The sequence below is a fragment of the Aquarana catesbeiana genome, linkage group LG03 (assembly GCF_042186555.1).
Source record: "Aquarana catesbeiana isolate 2022-GZ linkage group LG03, ASM4218655v1, whole genome shotgun sequence".
NCBI classification, from domain to species: domain Eukaryota; kingdom Metazoa; phylum Chordata; class Amphibia; order Anura; family Ranidae; genus Aquarana; species Aquarana catesbeiana.
Window position 1 is genome coordinate 267,937,414 of NC_133326.1, and position 20,434 is coordinate 267,957,847.

At 44.7% G+C, this 20,434-nt stretch overlaps 1 protein-coding gene across 1 annotated transcript in view; it reads right to left on the bottom strand.

Moving 5' to 3' along the window:
* The window catches only part of TBC1D15 (TBC1 domain family member 15), a 186,881-nt gene extending 172,872 nt beyond the window's left edge, over positions 1–14,009 (bottom strand). Inside the window, exons 1-2 of the mRNA XM_073620035.1 lie at positions 13,852–14,009; positions 2,817–2,915 (exon numbers count right to left, since the gene is read on the bottom strand). Coding sequence (XP_073476136.1) covers positions 2,817–2,915; positions 13,852–13,926 — 174 coding nt within the window. The 5' untranslated portion in view covers positions 13,927–14,009. The remainder of the gene's footprint in view (positions 1–2,816; positions 2,916–13,851) is intronic.
* Between the last annotated feature and the right edge of the window lie 6,425 nt (positions 14,010–20,434).

Below are 20,434 nucleotides of genomic sequence, written 5' to 3' on the forward strand. Positions count from 1 at the left end.
TACCTTACTAAAACTCACTAACGATTTACTAACTGCTAAAACCAACAGCCAGTACTCCATACTCCTACTACTTGACCTCTCTGCGGCCTTTGATACTGTTGACCACCCGCTCCTTCTCAATAAACTACATTCCCTTGGCCTCCGAGATTCTGCTCTATCCTGGTTCTCTGGCTATTTATCACAGCGCTCCTTCAGTGTCACCTACAACTCTGTCTCCTCCTCTCCATTGCCCCTTTCTGTGGGGGTCCCCCAAGGCTCGGTTCTTGGACCCCTTCTCTTCTCTATCTACACCACCTCCCTTGGTCACCTAATAACTGCCCACGGCTTCCAATACCACTTATACGCTGATGACACCCAAATCTATCTGTCTACTCCTCACCTCACTCCTTCAGTCTCCTCTCGCATTACTAACTTACTAACTGACATATCAGCATGGATGTCGCACCACTTCCTTAAACTAAATCTCTCTAAAACTGAGCTATTAATATTCCCCCCCGCCCGTGCCCCCCTCCATGACTTTTCCATCAAAATCAACAATGCAACCATCAGTCCCTCCCCTCACGCCAGCGTACTAGGTGTAATCCTAGACTCCGACTTGTCATTTCAGCCTCAAATCCAATCATTGTCAAAAGTTTGTAGAATTCACCTCCGTAACATCTCTAAAATTCGCCCTTTTTTAACAAATGAAACCACCAAGCTCCTCATTCACTCCCTTGTTATCTCTCGCCTTGACTATTGCAACTCCCTTCTCATTGGCCTACCGCTCCATAGGCTATCCCCTCTTCAGTCTATCATGAATGCTGCTGCCAGACTTATCCACCTTACCAACCGCTCAGTGTCTGCCAACCCTCTACTTCAATCCCTACACTGGCTCCCAATCACCCAGCGAATTAAATTCAAAATTCTAACCACAACATACAAAGCCATTCACAACTCTGCCCCAAGCTACATCACTAATCTTGTCTCCAAATATCACCCAAATCGTCCTCTCCGCTCCTCTCAAGACCTCCTGCTTTCAAGCTCTCTCATCTCCTCCTCCCATGCTCGTCTCCAGGATTTCTCCAGAGCCTCTCCCATCCTCTGGAACTCGCTACCTCCATCTATCCGGCTAGCCCCTACTCTTGCTACCTTCAGGCAATCCCTGAAAACTCATCTCTTCAGGAAAGCCTATCACGTCTCCAACTAATCTCCTACCACTTCCACCAGCTCATTCCCCACAGTTACAACCTTTTGTACCACCTACCCCACCCTATTAGATTGTAAGCTCTTCTGAGCAGGGCCCTCTTAATCCTATTGTATTGTATTGTATTATATTATAACTGTATTGTCTCCCTTTTATATTGTAAAGCGCTGCGTAAACTGTTGGCGCTATATAAATCCTGAATAATAATAATAATAATAATAATTTCCAGGGAGGTCCAGGGATATAAATTCTGGCAGTCCCTGTCTCTTTAGGTATGAGGAAGGGTGACAGAGATTTTTTATTACAATTCTAGGTGTTATGAAGGGTTTAGGAGTAGTTGGAACGCAACATATATGTATGACATCGAGGCCTGGAACGCACGCGGGTCCGCCATTTTGGGCAACCCGGAAGTGCTGTAGAAGTGAATCAGATGGGCTGGATTCTCATCAAGGGGGTTACAGTCCCTATATTAGGGAGTCAGGCAGCAGTGGAAGGACACCACTAGACGAAGTCTTGGTAGACGAAACGCGTCGGGAGGACTCCACTGCCGCCTTCTTTTTTATTACAAGCGCTTTTTTAACTTCTTAAATGTAAGTGCAATCTTTTTACAATAAATTTATTTTGTGTTTATGGAATCACACTATGTGGCCCGTTTTTTATTCCACATGGGCCGCATTTTGGGATATGTGACCACCCGTGCTGGGAGGATTCTTCTATGAAAACGGTTGGGACCCTTATTTCTCCAGGTTGCCAAGATTTCCCCCCTCATTGCCGGTGGGCAATACAAGCTGGTTTGACCCTTACAGTATATGCTGTTTCGGGTTCAAACCCTTCGGTAAGCCTCCAACTTTACTGGTTGTGGGAATTTCACATGTGTTTTGAATACGACACTGAGGTGGATTTAGTTGAACTGTACCGGATCTTTGTAAACTTTTATCCACATTTGATTGAGCAACAACTATCACCATACAATTTCTTGTTTATACTGTCTCAGGAGTTTAAGACAGTTCAGACTGTTTTTTCGTTTTCTTTGTTTTATATTATGGTGATATTTCTATTAGTCTCACAGTTGAAGATCACAATGGTTATATTCACTTGAATTGACTAGAAGGATTGACATTTTTTTTTTTTTTTTTTTTTTCTGTGTGATAAATTAGTATATTTATTTCACTTAGGTATTTTTCACATTATACTCATCACTTTTTATTTCAGCACTACACAATTTAGGGGTATTACCTCCGAGAGCGCCAGATACCCAATCTACTCTAGACTAGAAACAATAGTTCTGGATAGAAAGGCTTATTTATAAAAAATACTTTTCACTCTAGGACACACAGCTAATCTTTACTTATGCATTACACATGCCAGATCATGTTTTTTAATGCACTATGGCTAATGCAACTGTTTAAATTGCAGAAACAATGAGGATTACTTTATTGCACCACAACTTCCTACTATTTTCTATTACACAATATAAACTGTAATCTCTTGTGGGCAGGGGACTCAATATCCTCCCATTATTGTGTCATATTTTTGTTTTAAAGGCTCTGCACCACTGTCATTCATAATATACAAAAAATATACATATAACATACACAATAACAAAAAAAAAGGGGGGGGGGGGCAACTCTACCTTCTCTATAACATGTAATACTCCCGGAATTAAACTGTCTTGATCTTCCATTTTCCCACAGGAGGAATGTATAAACACTCCTTCCTGGTCATACACAATCTGTTACAAGAAAGAGAAAATTGTGTAAATTAGATAAGCATTCATTCCAAAAAAACAAAGGTTTAGATTTTTGTGACATATATATAAATATATATATATATATATATATATATATTTATTACTAAAGTAAATCAGATTACAATGCTACAAAACAACTATACCCAATATCTGACCCAGGACTACTTGCATAGCTAAATATAAATATTTTTTCTAAGTCTCTTAAGTCTACAAGGTTTTTTAACTCGATGCAGTCTCTGCATTAAAATAAAAAACCTTCCACTCTGTTTTTTTTTTTTATAAAAAAAAAAAAAAAAAAAAAAAAAGGTACTTTTTAATAGATACGCAAAAAGGCAATATCCAAAACAGGAAATTTTGCAAAAGCATTTGACACATTTCCCCATAAACGTTTACTGTAGAAAAGAAGGTCTGTTGGCATGGACCATAGGGTGAGTACATGGATTGAAAACTGGCTACAAGGGCATGTTCAGAGGGTGGTGATAAATGGGGAGTACTCGGAATGGTCAGGGGTGGAAAGTGGGGTCCCCCAGGGTTCTCTGCTGGGACCAATCCTGTTTAATTTGTTCATAAACGACCTGGAGGATGAGGTAAACAGTTCAATCTCTGTATTTGCGGACGTCACTAAGCTACGAAGGGCAATAACTTCTCCGCAGGATGTGGAGACCTTGCAAAAAGATCTGAACAAATTAATGGGGTGGGCAACTACATGGCAAATGAGGTTCAATGTAGAAAAATGTAAAATAATGTATTTGGGTGGCAAAAATAAGAATGCAATCTATACACTGGGGGGATAACCTCTGGGGGAATCTAGGATGGAAAAGGACCTGGGGGTCCTAGTAGATGATAGGCTCAGCACTGGCATGCAATGCCAAGCTGCTGCTAACAAAGCAAACAGAATATTGGCATGTATTAAAAAGGTGATCAACTCCAGAGATAAAACGATAATCCACCACTCTACGACTCTGACTCTGGTCCAGCTGCACCTGGAGTCTGTTGTTGTGGGAGTCAGTTCTGGGCACCAGTCCTCATGAAGGATGTACTGGAAATGGAGAGAGTACAAAGAAGGGCAACAAAGCTAATAAAGGGTCTGGAGGATCTTAGTTATGAGGAAAGGTTGTAAGCACTGAACTCATTCTCTCTGGAGAAGAGAAGCTTGAGAGGGGATATGATTTCAATATACAAGTACCATACTGGTGACCCCACAATAGGGATAAAACTTTTTCGCAGAAGTGAGTTTAACAAGACTCGTGGCCACTCATTAAAATTAGAAGAAAAGAGGTTTAACCTTAACCTTCGTAGAGGGTTCTTTACTGTAATAGCAGCAAGGATGTGGAATTCCCTTCCACGGGCAGTAGTCTCAGCGGGCGGCATTGATAGTTTCAAGAAACTATTAGATAAGCACCTGAATGACCACCACATACAGGGATATGCAATGTAATACTGACATACAGTATAATCACACACATAGGTTGGACTTGATGGACTTGTCTTTTTTCAACCTCACCTACTATGTAAATGCGGAGGAATCGGGAATTTATTGGGGCAAAGTTGTTCAAGAAGGTGAAGCTCCACTTTAAATTGCAGTTGGGTTTTAGACCCAGCCGTGCTGCTTCTGTAGTGGCGGTCAAGGATCTAACTCTCCTGTCTGGCTGGCTTTGGAGGTGGTAGGCACAGAGCCATACTCTAGGTCAATAGTTATATACCAGAGGTTCAGGGAACTGGGTTTATGAATTGGAAGACAGGCCTGTTATGTGATGCCAGTCTATGTGCTAGGTGCTGCCAGTGGCTCTTCAAGATTTGCCATTCAGCTTTGCTTTACAGGTTACTATTTACTCAGTGCAAGGAAACAAAAGGGTTTCCGTTGAACGACACTGTATACAAAATACTTGGAAAGATCTTCTGTAACATTTGTAAGGTGTTTTGTTCTATGTCTTCACGGCAATAACTCAACTGGCAGGTTGCCCTTTCCACTGGGTGTGTCTGTTCAGGGAATTGCAGATAGAGGCTACTACGACATGGATGTTACTGCATACCAAATAATTTTCTATAGAGAAAACAGACTACAATGTCTCAACATGAGACATCTCAGCAAGAATATTATATCCACTCAAAAAACATAGATTTTACACTTATAGATATATCTATCCCATCAAATATCTACACTGAAATTGTGTTAATGGTTTCTATTCTTCTATTGAAAATCAACATATTCACTTTACATAATTTTCTTTAAAAAAAAAAAAAAAATCACCGTATCTGATGGTATGAAAGGAATATATTTTTTCAAAAAAGGTAGCAATAGTGCAGAAGTCTGGGCACTTTACAGTGAATGCAAGTCCCTGTCTTAGTCCCAACACTGATCCTCATGGAGCCCTTTAGGATCCTTGGTACAATCCCTAACAACTACTCAACTGACAATTGAGCCCTGCCCACTAGAATTCAAATATTGTCTGGGAGGGGAGGAGTGTAATCTGGACTTGGCCAGAGGTTATGGTCCCATATACAGGCTGGGCCCAGGATCCAAAGGGGCTCCACACGGACATGGAGATCAGTCTGAAGGCGAACAGGTGCTTGAAGCTACCACAAGGTCTTTGAACTTCAGAGCTGTAGCTACCATAGAAATGTTTTAAGTCATGTTAGGTTCACGTTAAAGCTGAACTCCAGGCAGATATAAAACAAAATAAATAATCCCTATAGGTATTCATTAGAAAATCATTTTGTTTTCTGGTCTAAATTGGTTTTCTAAGCTTTAGTCCTGCAGGCCCAAGCGCTGAAGTTCCCCTCTCCTGCTATTGGTTGAAGAGTCTAGGTATTTAGGTATCCGGGTGCGACGGGAACCATATAGGTTTCTAAAGTCTCAATTTGTACCCCTTTGTTTCTGCAATTCCAAGAGAAATATGCCTCATGGGCTAATCTCTTTGTATACCTCATGGGACGTATCAATGTCCGCAAAATTTTGTTTCTTCCAAAAATGTAGTATTTTTACGTAGCTGTCACACCTGGTCCTTTTTTCAAAAATTGACCAGTGTGCAAGTTCCTTTATTTGGCAACAGCTGTGGTAATTACTAAGGCAGTTTAACTGATCAAATCACCTGTGCAAAATAATGGAAAGCCTGAAAATATGACCTATTGGGGCGCCTTGAGGACTGGAGTTGAGAAACACTGGGCTAACATACAGTATATAAATAGGAATTGTCCTAAGAGATACGATAAGGTTGATGACCCATTAGTTATTTGCCTGTGCTTATTGTTACGCTCTCCTTTTCACTTACCTAGGTAGTTGTACTTCCTGTATTCTTACATTGTTTCCTGTAATGCTGCTCTGTGCCTTACAGATTCCGTTTTAACCAGCTTTATACAGACCTTTTTTTGTACCTTTTTGTGTATGTCGATTTTGTACTTCACCATACCACCTTTGATCTGAACTGTTACTGTAACATTTTCATTAAAAAATCCTTGCTCGTTAGAAAGAATATCATTTGGCTGTATTTTTAAAGAGGAACCAAACTTTGTGAGCTGTCCCCAAAAAAGGTAAACAGAGGGCAAAAGACTAGTCACTGGTATTACTTGTAATCTCCCTCCAGCTGATCTTTCCCCACAACTGACTGTCTTGTTCTGCACGGTATGGAGGCAGCCACCTTAGCAGAGGTAGGGCTTTACTTCCCCATGTCAGTGCCTCCAGGGGGGAAGAACAGTGAACAACACAAGTAGTATCACCAACAAAGCTCACGTCATATCTTCTAATGCCCCGTACACACTGTTGGATTTTTTCCAACGGAAAAAGTTCGATGTGAGCTTGTTGTCAGAAATTCTGACCGTGTGTAGGCTCCATCGGACATTTTCCATCAGAATTTCCGTCACACAAAATTTGAGATCTGGATCGCAAATTTTCCGACAACAATATCGGTTGTCGTAAATTACGATCGTGTATATACAATTCCGATGCACAAAGTTCCACGCATGCTCGTAATCAGGCAGAAGAGCCGCACTAGCTATTGAACTTCATTTTTCTTGGTTCGTCGTACGTGTTGTATGTCACCGCGTTCTTGACGTTCGGAATTTCCGACAAGATTTGTGTGACCGTGTGTATGCAAGACAAGTTTAAACCAACATCCATCTGAAAAAATCTATGGATTTTGTCGGAATGTCCAATCATGTGTACGGGGCATAAGACTAGCAGTCAGAGACAGCAGCACCTTAGACCTTACACTACAGATATATAGTCACGAGGCTGTATTTACAGGGGGGCCTAGGTACATACCAAGAAGTGCACTGCTATTTTTCAGGAGGATTTTAAGACAAAGGGGTATATTTTTCATTGTGCTGCTTAGGCACAGTTAATATTTCTAAATGTTCTCAATAACATAGCAAATATTCACTTTTTAAATTCGGGTCCACTTTAAATGTAACTAGTCTAAGTACCTGGATTTTACTTGGCATCAGCCTCTTGAACCCCCTTGTACAGCAATAATAACTAGGAGAGGGAGGTGCAGCCGTAGCGGCCAATCAGGTAGGTTGCATGCACATGTGATGCCAAGAAACTTGCTGCCAGGAGTGAGCAGTGTAATCACAGGAGTATATTGCTGCTGCTGCACCTTCACTATTTAATCACAGGCTTGGGGCAAGGAGATGACAAGCTTTACAACTTAAAGTCCAAATCCAGGAAAAATTTTTAAAAATTCACCCTTCTCCAGCACTCGCCACCTCCGCCTGAAGCTCTGGTCAGTAGGTGGAGCCTCAGCACCATAACAGTACGGTACTCTTAAGGAGGCTGGAGTGCAACCGGAGTTTACAGATCAGGCTAAAGGGATCTGGAGGGAGCCTGCTGGAGCAAGAAGTAAGGCAAGTATTTACTCCATCATCCTTTGCCCCAACCTAAAAAGCATTAACCCTAATGCCCGTACACACGGTCGGATTTTCCGATGGAAAATGTGTGATAGGACCTTGTTGTCGGAAATTCTGACCGTGTGTAGGCTCCATCACACATTTTCCATCGGATTTTCCGACACACAAAGTTTGAGAGCAGGATATAAAATTTTCCGACAACAAAATCCGTTGTCGGGAATTCGATCGTGTGTACACAAATGCGATGGACAAAGTGCCACGGATGCTCAGAATAAATAAAGAGATGAAAGCTATTGGCCACTGCCCCGTTTATAGTCCCGACATACGTGTTTTACGTCACCGCGTTTAGAATGATCGGATTTTCCGACAACTTTGTGTGACCGTGTGTATGCAAGACAAGTTTGAGCCAACATCTGTTGGAAAAAATCCTAGGATTTTGTTGTCGGAATGTCCGAACAAAGTCCGACCGTGTGTACAGGGCATTACAGTGTGGAGGGTCCCACTTCAAGACTAGATTTTTTTTTTTAAGTTTCCTGGAGTTAGGCTTCAAATGCAGCATAGAGAAGTCAGATCACCAGACTGGCTGAACAGTCTGGCAGGACTGTGTAAATCTTGTGACTGGAAAGACAAAAATATAAATCCTTTGATGGGTAATACAGCTCTTAGATGCACATTATAATTATGTATCTAGTCATTTGGGTTTAGCTTTGAAAAGACCAATTAGGGACTGTGAAAACAGGTCAATACTTAAAGCGGAACTGCTGTATACTTACCTTGGCTCCAGCGATGGAGTCCCTGAGATCCCCGCCTGACCACTGACCTCTTCAGGCGGCCGGTTTCTATGTCTCGATCACCGGCCGCTTTCATTAGCCGGGCGGGGATGGCGTCACTCTTGCACATGCATAGAAGTTCGGCATTGCCAAATTTGTACAGGGAGCTGAGCTTAGGGCCGGGCAGATAGGCAGGTAACTTTAATGCAGAAGAAACAAAGCATGTCTCTTCCGCATTAAAATTCCTGCCTGGTCACCCATTTTTAATTTTGGCCTAAAGTTCCTCTTTAAGCACTGCAGTCTATGAGACAATCATACCCAGGATGGGCAAAAAGTACAGCAGGAGCTGTACAATCTAGCAGTAAGAAAACTATTGATTTTGAAGGGGTTGTAAAGCCTTGCAGTCACCAGCCCCCTAGCCCCCCGTTTTACTTACCTTAACTACAAATCTCTGACGGCGCGTCCCCGCCGTCCCTCTCTCCACGGGTTCCCGGCTCTTGATTGCATAGCTTCATAGCAGCGCAGCCATTGGCTCCCGCTGCGGTCAATCAAATCCAATGACAAGTCCTGCATTCAGCTTCTATGGACGGCTAATGCTGGACTCGGGAGCGCACCCGCAAGGTAACCCCCTCAGGAGAGCGCTTCTCCAAGGAGGTTATCCAATGCGGGGAGGAGCCACGAGAGCCACCAGGGGAACCCAGAAATGGATGTTCGTGGGGCCACTCTGTGCAAAACGAACTGCACAGTGGAGGCAAGTATGACATGTTTGTTATTTTTAAAAAATTTTAAAAAACGATCCTTTAGTATCACTTTAAAGTGCTGTGAAGTGATCCGGTCATGTATTACACCTGGGCAGAGCTTGATATTTGTCTACACATCAGAACATAGAATCTCTCTGCCCAGGCTTGGGTTTTAAAGTGGTTCTAAAGGCAGAAGGTTTTTTACCTTAATGCAATCTTTGTAAGGTAAAATAAAAACCTTCTGGTTGCAGCTTCCCCACCCCAATACTTACCTGAGCCCTATATAGATCCAGCAAAGCAAGTGAGAGAAGCAGTTCTCCTGGGTCTCTCTCTCTCCTCATTGGTTCACACAGCAGCAGAAGCCACTGGCTCCTGTTGCTGTCAATCACAACCAGTGAGGAGAGAGCGGGAGGGCGGGGCCGAGCCGTGCGCTGTTTCTGATTGAACAATGTCCATTTACAGGAGCTGGGATCAGGAGTGAGCCTGCTCGAGTGCCCCAATAGCAATAGGTTTGGGGGCACTCGGCAGAGGGGAGGAGCCAGGACCACCAGCGGGGGACCCAAAAAGAAGAGAATCAGGGCAGCTTTGTGCAAAACTATTGCAAAGAGCAGGTAAGTAAAACATATTTGTTTTTTAATTAATAACTTTAGAATCACTTTAACTCAGATCCTACTTGCAGCATACATATTCCAGGTCCATGACTAAGGCCAAAGATAGGCAGGCAACAATCATTTGCAATAATTGCAGCTTCCAGATTTCTTTTGAATCCTTGTGCTGAATTGTATCCTACCCCACAATTACTGCTATACTCAAGTGTGTACTTTAACTTCTCTGTGTACCAGGTCTAACAGCTGCCAGTATACATTCACCAGCTGAACACCTATAAGGCAAATAAATGTACACTCTCACTGGAGTCAGTAATTTATCCATTCCTGCGGACCTGAACCTCCAGTGCACTTCCCTAGTCCTAGCCTTGTAGTGTTTGTAGCATCTGTACCTATCTTCCATGTACTATGTAGGTCAGAGGAGAGCTCCAGATTTCAAGAGGAGGTAATTGTTCCTAAAAGGACTATGCACAGTGACTTTCTAAACTCAACTTCCCTCAGCTTGCAGTTTCTGGTGTTTTAAAGTGTATTCAAAGCTTCATACTCCTAATTTCCCAGCAGCCCTTGCTGGTTTTTGTTGCTGACTTCCATGTCACTACAGGATGCAATTACCAGTGAGAGCTGTGGAGGACGCAGGAGATCAACACTCTGGGAAGTGTAAGTTTTCCAGAGGACTCTTGGGGGAAATATTTCACAGGATTTGAGTGATGTTTGGGGGGTGCAGCCAAAAATAACAAGATGAAATAACAAAACCAGTCAGTAGGGATGAACTTGCTATTGTTCGGACCCGAGTGCAGGTCTGAACCTGAAAGCCAACTGTCATTGTTGGTCCAATAAGCTGCAGGTGGTAATTCCCCGCCCCACAGCTGACATTACAAATGTTGGCCAGTAGGCACATGCAGCCACTGCCAGCAACTCTGTCAAAATCAACGACAGGCTGACATATGTAGTAGCTGTACGCTGTTCCGAGCAGCTGGAATGCCGAATGTGTTCAGGTACACATGCCTCAAATGTTATGGCCAGTAGAATGCATTTGCACATAAATGTGTACATATTGTAACAGAGGCGATTTATTAGACAAACACTGGCAGAAATATACTGCTCACTTTCAAAAGCCTGTGTGCATGAGGCCAAACAGGGGAATTTACTAAAACTGGAGCAGGCAAAATCTGGAGCAGATGTGCATGTCAACCAATCAGCTTCTAGCTTTTTTTTTTTTTTCAAAGCTTATTGACAGATTGAGGATAGAACCTGATGGGTTACTATGTACAGCTGCCCTTAAAGCAGAACTAAACCTATTGATTTAACAGTTTCAAAAAATTCCCAACACGTGCCACTAATGTAACGGTCACATTTTCTTGTGTTCTCAACCAAACTGTCAAACCATCAATCGGCCGTTGTCATAACCGATATCATGTGCAGCATCATGGCAGTTGCAGCTCAAACAGAGGCCAAGATGGCAGCTTCCTTGGCTGAAAACGATACAAGGGTTTAGTTCCACTGTCTGCTCCAGTTTTCGTAAATTCCCTCCATGTCTGTTCTGTACTAAAGGGACTGCTTGCTGATTTTAGGTTTTCTTTGGTTTTCACTTTAGCTCTGCTTTAAAGCTGACAGTGGAAAACCAAAAACTCTGCAAGAGTTAACTGCACATTTATATATAGGGGACTGTGAAAAGCAGATTTACAGTCCCGATCCTTCACCCCTTCCCTCCGCACTGCTAGACCAATCCCTGCAGGCTCTTCTCCAGCAGTCTAAGGTCTTCTGACATCATCAAGAGTGATGCTGGGTCCATGGACAGTGTGGATGTGGATGTGAGAATTCCAAGGAACAATTCACTGATGAAGCATAGGGGACAACCGTCTGCAGGGTGTCCTGTGAGTTTTTGGGTCCGGTTCAGGCGCAAATTCAGGGAAAAATTTGTACCTGAACAGGTGAACACAAACGCACAGGACACCAGACTGCAAACCGGAGCCGGACCTGTGTGAACCTAGCATAACTGGTTTTTTTTTAAACCGTTAAATCAATGGGGTTATTTCCACTTTATGATTTACTGCTGTTCAGGGGCACTGGGCTTCAGCAAAATAACAGCCTCCAGTAAGAAGAAACAGGAGCAATGTTGGAGGCAATTTACAGCACACACTAATTTTGGTAGCATTAATGTGTAATGTATTTTTTATGAAGCTGTTATGGGTAAAGTTTGGCTTTAAAGTGATTGTTAATTTTAGAAAAAAAAAATGAAACTTTACAAACATGTTATACTTACCTGTCCTGTGTAATGGTTTTGCACCGAGCAGCCCAGATCCCCCTTCTCGGGTCCCTGCCTCCTGTCGAGTACCCCCACAGCAAGCAGATTGCGATGGGGCACCCAAGCCGAGTCATAGCTCCCTGTGTCCATTCAGACATGGAGCCCTGGTTTGGCCCCACCCCATCTCTCACCTGAATGGCTGACAGCAGTGGGAGCCAATGGCATCGCTCCTGTGTCTCAAGCAATAAGGAGGAGAGTCCCGGACAGCTCAGGAACATCGCTGGAGAGAGATGGGGCTCAGGTAAGTAATTGAGGGGGCTGAGGGAGGCTGCTGCACACAGAAGGTTTTTTTTATCTTAACCACTTCAGCTCCGGAATGTTTTACCCACTTCCTAACCATGCCATTTTTTTGCGATACGGCACTGCGTTGCTTTAACTGACAATTGCACGGTCATGCATTGCTGTACCCAAGTAAAATTGATGTATTTTTTCCCCCCCCCCACAAATAGAGCTTTCTTTTGGTGGAATTTGATCACCTCTGCGGTTTTTATTTTTTGTGCTAGAAAGAAAAACATGAGTGACAATTTTGAATAAAAAAAAAATATATTTTTTTTTACTTTCTGCTATAAAACATTCCCAATAAAAAGTAAAAAAAAATCTAATTTCTTCATCAATGTAGGCCAATATGTATTCTGCTACATATTTTTGGTAAAAAAAGATCCCAATAAGCGTATATTGATTGATTTGCATTGCATTTTATATATTATATTGATGGGGACAAATGAGGGGGAAAGAGGGACATTGCTTCAAATCAGGGACAGCTGGGAGCTATGTTCAGTAGGCGTGACCGACGCAAGTCAATGGGATGCATTTACAGGGTTAAATCAGGCGGTGACATAACACCTCCTCACCATCTGTCAAATGCCCTCTGAAAAGAGAACCAACATAGATAGCTCTTCAGAGAGCACTGCCCATGTGAACGAGCTCTTCCAGTTTGAGGTTCAATGCACGTTACAGGCAGTCCCCGAGTTACGAATGGGTTAGGAACTGCCTATTTGTTCTTAAGTCGGATTTGTTTGTAAGTGGGAAGCGCATGCGCAGAACGGCAGAGACGTTGTTTTCTGACATCAGTTTCCGATGTTTTCTGCTGTGCCCGCCGACACTGCCTCCCGTTCGTAAGTAGGAGTCGTTCGCAAGTCGGAGGTTCGTAACTCGGGGACCCCCTGTATAAGCTAAAAAATATAAATGACTGAAAAACACTCAGCATAGGATTTTTGTGGCAGGCTTTAGCAGCAGTTAGGAACGTTCGTCGGTTTCTTCTGCCAGCAAATCGCTTTCAAACACGCGGGGGGAGTTGATTTTCTGTTCCTGCAAGCTGAAGCTTCAAAGACACTTCTAGAAGCAGAATATATCTGCTCATAGGATAGGAGCGTTGTACTCATAGAGTACTAATGGAAGATTCTCTCACTCCCTGCTGCTGGGACATAAAAGTAAACAATCCCCTCCACAGGGCGCCTGCTAGGACCGGAAGTCAGTGAGGTCCCTGGACAGAGACTGACAGGTGACAGTACGAGGCTACAGGACACAGCAGGGGGGTGACATACAAGAACACAGCGGTGCCTGCACGTTATTCAACACAAAATGGGACACCGTGCACTACGGAGCCCGCACTTCCGGCCTCACCGGGAACACACAACTTCCCTATTCCGTTACCTTTCCTGTGACATGCGCCTCCATCTTGCCTACGAGTGTTGTTGATGACGTCGCACGTGCCCCAACACAACACATAGGCAAAGCCCGTTACAGGATCTTCCGTTCCAAGCCTCGTTCCCAGATCAGTATCCTGCGTTCTAAGCCTCGTTCCCAGATCAGTATCCTGCGTTCTAAGCCTCGTTCCCAGATCAGTATCCTGCGTTCCAAGCCTCATTCCTAGATCGGCGTCACTTGTTGTAAGCTTAGTTTTTAAGTAGCTGTCATATGCTGCTGTCATGAGCTAGAAGCCACACTCCCGGATCAAGAGCCTATTTTTAGCCTCAGTTGGTCACGTCATCACATGAGGATCATTTGTAGAGATGCTTGGGAAAAATAAATCAAATGCATTGCATTCGCAGATGCTTCTACATTAAAACTTAAGGTATAACTAAAGTCAAAACTTTTTTTTTTTTTTTGGATAGAGTGCAGAGGGATTGAAACGCTTGTCACTTTTTTTTTTGCTGTGTCCCCATTAAAGCGACATAGCTTCCAACTGTCCCTGATTTCGAGGGTTTGTCCCTGATTTTGAACAATGTCCCTCATTCCCCCTCGTTTGTCCCTCATTTTGGTCTGATATATATAGTTGTATATAAAATTAACTTTTTATTGATCAAAAAGTGTTTTCCAGTGCTAAGCCTTTCAACTGACATTGCTGCATTTGTAAATTCCAAAATCCAATATAAAGGAATATTAGTGGTTAAAAAAAAAAAAAAAAAAAGCACTTGTGGGTTTAACCAATCTTACTTTTTTGTACAATTCTCCTTTAAGGGGGTGTGGCAGGGGGTGTGTCCTATGCCTGCATGCTTTTGTTGATAGCTGTCCCTTATTCCTATCTCAGAAAGTTGGGAGGTATGAAGCGGTAGTAAACTGTACAATTATGAAAAATGTTTTTTAAAGTAGAACTATGGTCAAAACTTTTATTGTTATTTTGGATAGAGCACGGGAGGGTGATAACCCCTGTAAGATATATTTTTTTTTTTTGCCATCTGTGTCCCCTTGCAGAGATTTTTCTTCACTTCCTGTCCCATAGCCAAACAGGAAGTGAGAGGAAATCCGTGCAAATTAAGGAAATCTCTTGGGGACCCCCAAGTCACCAGAACTAGTGTCCCCATTGGAAGATTTCCCCTCTTACTTTTCTGGGTAGGGTTGCCACCTCATCCCTTTAAACCAGAACACATATAAATTACACAGGTTCTGTGGCTGATTAAGCTGATTAAACTCACTTGGTGCTTTATCTGCATTAAATTAGCCTCAGAACCTGTTTAATTCATAGGCGTTCGAGTTTAAGGCTGGGTTCACACTATTACAAATTGGATGTGCACTCTCCGCATCCAATCCGCATATCTCCGGTTCACATATCTCCCAGGCGGCTCCGGTGCGAATTTGCACAGGAGCCCTGTGCGTCTTTTGGTCTGTTTCAGGTCCGAATTCAGCCCAAAATTTGAGTTGAAATCAGACCTGAAACGGTGAACCAGGACGCACAGGACCCCTGCTGTGAGCCGCATTGGCATCCAGTGTGAACCAAGCCTAAAGAGATGAGGTGGCAACCCTATTTCTGGGGACAACCCAAAATTTGTGATTTTCTTTTACTCTGACTTTCAGTGATAATGGTAAACAAGACAAATACAGAGGGTGAATCTCAATATATGAAATACTTACCTTATAACCAAGCCCTCCTGCGGCGCACTGTCACCACTGAAAGGGCTTCCATCTTAACCCGGTTTTCCTTCCGGGTTTGCAGGCAGCTGCCGCTTGATTGGCCATGCTGCGATGACATCACTCCCACGCGTGTGCGTGAGAATCACGGAGCTCTGAAGGCACAGCACGGGTATGCTGTCCCTTCAGAGCGCATGCGCTGGTGACATCACCGGCTGCACGCAGTGTGAATATCTCCTAAACGGTGCAAGTTTAGAAGATGTTCACGGTACCTACAGGCATAGCTCCCAACTGTCCCTGATTTCGAGGGACTGTCCCTGATTTGGAACAATGCCCCTCTGTCCCTCATTCCTCCACATTTGTCCCTCATTTTGGTCTGATCCATATAGTTGTAAATCAAATGCACTTTTTATCTATCAAAAAGTGTTTCCCAGAGCTAAACCTTCCATCCAAATTCTAAATTGCTGCATTTGTAAATTTTAAAAGCCAATATAAAGGAATAGTAGTGGTGGAAAAAAAGCCCTTGTGGATTTAATTAATTTTTTGTTTTGGTTAATTCTCCTTTAAGGGGGTGTGGAAGGGGGCGTGTCCTATGACTACATACGTTTGTTAGTAGGTGTCCCTCATTCCGATCTCAAAATGTTGGGAGGTATGCATTACAGGTAAGCCTTATTATAGGCTCACCTGTAGGTACAAGTGCAAAAGTAGACTTTACTTCCACTGTAAGGAGATTCATCCCCTCTATTTTCCTGTTTACCGTTAAAAAAAGTAATAGAGGGGAAATCTTCCAATGGGGACACTACTTCTAGAGAGTGACCTGGGGGTCCCCAGGGAATTTCCTTAATTTGCAGGGATTTCCTCTCACTTCCTGTTGGGCTATGGGACAGGAAGTGAAGAGAAATCTCCACAATGGGACACGGGGGGGGGGAATTGACAGGGGTTATAACCCTCCTTTTCTCTTTCCAAAATGGGGGGAAAAAAAAGTTTTGCCTATAGTTCTACTTTGATGTAAAAGTTTACCTTGAGAGGGGAGTCCCGCTGTAACACCTCCTTCCCTCCTCTCCCATTTTTGGAGGTTTTTTTTTTTTTTTTTGGTAGGGAGGGAGCTTGTACGTCATTCTAGCAGGTACCCGCATCCACCTCCAATCCGACCGCCTCGGCAATCAGAGCGGAAGTTCACTCCCCTCCTCTCTGCCTGCAACCTGCTGGGACTTGTCTCAGGTCCCAGAAAGCTGCGGTACCATTCACAAGAGGCCATTCACAGCAGGAAGCAGGCTGTGAAACCGCAAGAAGTCATAGCAGACTTCCATTAGTAAACAAGCCGGCGCTGGGGACACATAGACTGGTGAAGAACCAGTCCAGGTGAGGACAGCGTTGGATCCTTAGAGAGGTAAGTGTAGATTTTTAAAAGTCAGCAGCTACAGTATTTGTAGCTGCTGACTTTTATTTATTTTTATTTTTTTTTTAAAGGATAAGTTCACTTTTTAGAAAAAAAATAATAAATGCATATTTTTTTTGCAGGTAAAAAAATTTACATTTTTTTTTTAACCTGTAAAGCATTGCATCAACGATTAGCAGATCAGAGTATCTGTGTGCCCATACATCCAGCAGTGCCATGGTAGTTCATTGAGAACTACAATGCAACAGCCGTAAAGGATGTCGAGGCTTGTAGTTCATTCACACACAGAGCTGTGTGAATGAATGATGCAGCCACGTGGACGGAACCCTACATGACTGCACTGATTTCAAAAAGTGACAGAAGTGAACTTTTCCCGCACTGCTGTAACAGAGGGTGTGGGAATCTGGCTGCAGCATTGGGAACACCCTAAAAATAAGTGTAACATGTAACATATTGCCAAAGGTGAATTTATCCTTTAAGGCCGAAGAACCACTGTAAGTATTACACGGTTACACTCAAAAAAGCCCCCTGCGTTTGCTGCATAGGTGATGGTGCCCCCATCATCACCTGCCACCTCAGTACTGCCTGTCCCCACCACCACTACCTGTCCCCACCATCATCTGCCTCCTATATACTACCTGTCCCCACCATCATCTGCCTCCTCTGTACTGCTTGTCCCCACTATCACATGCCCCATCTGCACTACCTGTCCCCACCATCACCTGCCTCATATGTATTGTTTGTTCCCACCATCACCTGTCCCCTCTGTACTGCCTGTTCCCACTATCACCTACCCCCTCTGTACTGCCTGTCCACACCATCACGTGCCTTATCTGCCTCCTATGTACTGCTTGTCCCTGCCACCACCTGCCCACTCTGTACTGCTTGTCCCCACCATCACATGCCCCATCTGCACTACGTGTCCCCACCATCATCTGCCTCCTATGTACTGTCTGTTCCTATCATTACCTGCCCACTCTATATTGCCTGTCCCCACCATCATCTGCCCACTCTATATTACCTGTCCCCACTATCACCTGCCCCCTCTGTACTGCTTGTTCCGTACCATCACGTCCCCCATCGCATCTGCACTGCCTGTCCCCACCATCATCTATCTCTTATGTACTGCCTGTCCCCACCACCACGTGCCCCTCTGTACTGCCTGTCCCCACCATCACCTGCCCACTCTATACTGTCGGTCCCCACCATCACCTGCCCACTCTATACTGTCTGTCCCCACCATCACCTGCCCACTCTATACTGTCTGTCCCCACCATCACCTGCCCACTCTATACTGTCTGTCCCCACCATCACCTGCCCTCTTTATACTGTCTGTCCCCACCATCACCTGCCCTCTTTATACTGTCTGTCCCCACCATCACCTGCCCACTCTATACTGTCTGTCCCCACCATCACCTGCCCACTCTATACTGTCTGTCCCCACCATCACCTGCCCTCTTTATACTGTCTGTCCCCACCATCACCTGCCCACTCTATACTGTCTGTCCCCACCATCACCTGCCCACTCTATACTGTCTGTCCCCACCATCACCCGCCCACTCTATACTGTCTGTCCCCACCATCACCCGCCCACTCTATACTGTCTGTCCCCACCATCACCTGCCCTCTTTATACTGTCTGTCCCCACCATCACCTGCCCACTCTATACTGTCTGTCCCCACCATCACCTACCCCCTCTGTATTGCTTGTCCCCACTATCACGTCCCCCATCTGCAGTGCCTGTCCCCACCATCATCTATCTCTTATGTACTGCCTGTCCCCACCACCACGTGCCCCTCTGTACTCCTTGTCCCTACCATCACCTGTCCCCTCTGTACTGCTTCGCACTGCTTGTTTTTACCTTCAGCTGACATTGACACAGCAGAATTGTTTTCCTCCCATTGACGCTGCTGCAGTTGCCGTTTTTTTCACTGACACCACTGATGCGAGGGCATTTTTTCCTCACACTGCTGCCAAGGCACTTCTTGCTTCTCCACCAATAGTAGTATTTTGTGAGTGCATGGACTGTGACAGATGTGTAGAGTTTACAGTAAATACTTAGGCACCTAGTTTCAGCACACCGGGAAAGCCCACATTACCCACCAGAAGGTATCAGAATACTGTCCCCACCATCACTTGCCCTTCTGTGCTTCTTGTCCCCATCATCACCTGCCCCCTCTGTTCTGCATGTCCCAACCATCACCTGCCCCCTTTGTACTGCCTGCCCCCACTATCACTTGTTCAATCTTCGTACTGCCTGTCCGTACCATCACCTGCCCCCTTTATACTGCCTGTCCCCACTATCACTTGTTCAACAATTGTACTGACTGTCCGTACCATCACCCGCCCCCTTTGTACTGCCTGTCCCCTCTATCACTTGTTCAACCTCCGTACTGCCCATCCGTACCATTACCTACTCCCTCTGTACTGCCTGTCCCCACCATCACTAGTTAAACCTCTGTACTGCCTGTACATACCATCACCTACCCCCTCTGTGCTGCCTGTCTCCACCATCACTAGTTCAACTTCTGTACTGCCTGTCCATACCGTCACCTACCCCCTCTGTACTGCCTGTCCCCACTATCACATGCCTCCTCTGTACTGCTTGTCCCACCATCACGTGCCTTATCTGCCTCCTATGTACTGCTTGTCTCCGCCACCACCTGCCCACTCTGTACTGCTTGTCCCCACCATCACATGCCCCATCTGCACTACCTGTCCCTACCATCATCTGCCTCCTATGTACTGTCTGTTCCCATCATCAACTGCCCTATCTGCACTGCCTGTCCCCACCATTATCTGCCTCCTATGTACTGCCTGTCCCTGCCACCACCTGTCCCCTCTGTACTACTTGTCCTCACCATCACGTGCCCCATCTGCACTGCCTGTCCCCACCGTCATCTGCCTCCTGTGTACTGCCTGTCCCCACCATTACCTGCCCACTCTATATTACCTGTCCCCACCATCACCTGCCCCCTCTGTACTGCTTGTTCTGTACCATCACGTCCCCAATCGCATCTGCACTGCCTGTCCCCACCATCATCTATCTCTTATGTACTGCCTGTCCCCACCACCACATGCCCCTCTGTACTGTCTGTCCCCACCATCACCTGCCCAATCTATACTGTCTGTCCCCACCATCACCTGCCCACTCTATACTGTCTTTCCCCACCATCACCTGCCCACTCTATACTGTCTGTCCCCACTATCACGTCCCCCATCTGCACTGCCTGTCTCCACTATCATGTCCCCCATCTGCACTGCCTGTCCCCACCATCATCTATCTCTTATGTACTGCCTGTCCCCACCACCACGTGCCCCTCTGTACTGCTTTGCACTGCTTGTTTTTACCTTCAGCTGACATTGACAAAGCAGAATTGTTTTCCTCCCATTGACGCTGCTGCAGTTGCCGTTTTTTTTCACTGACACCATTGATGCGAGGGCATTTTTTCCTCACACTGCTGGCAAGGCATTTCATGCTTCTCCACC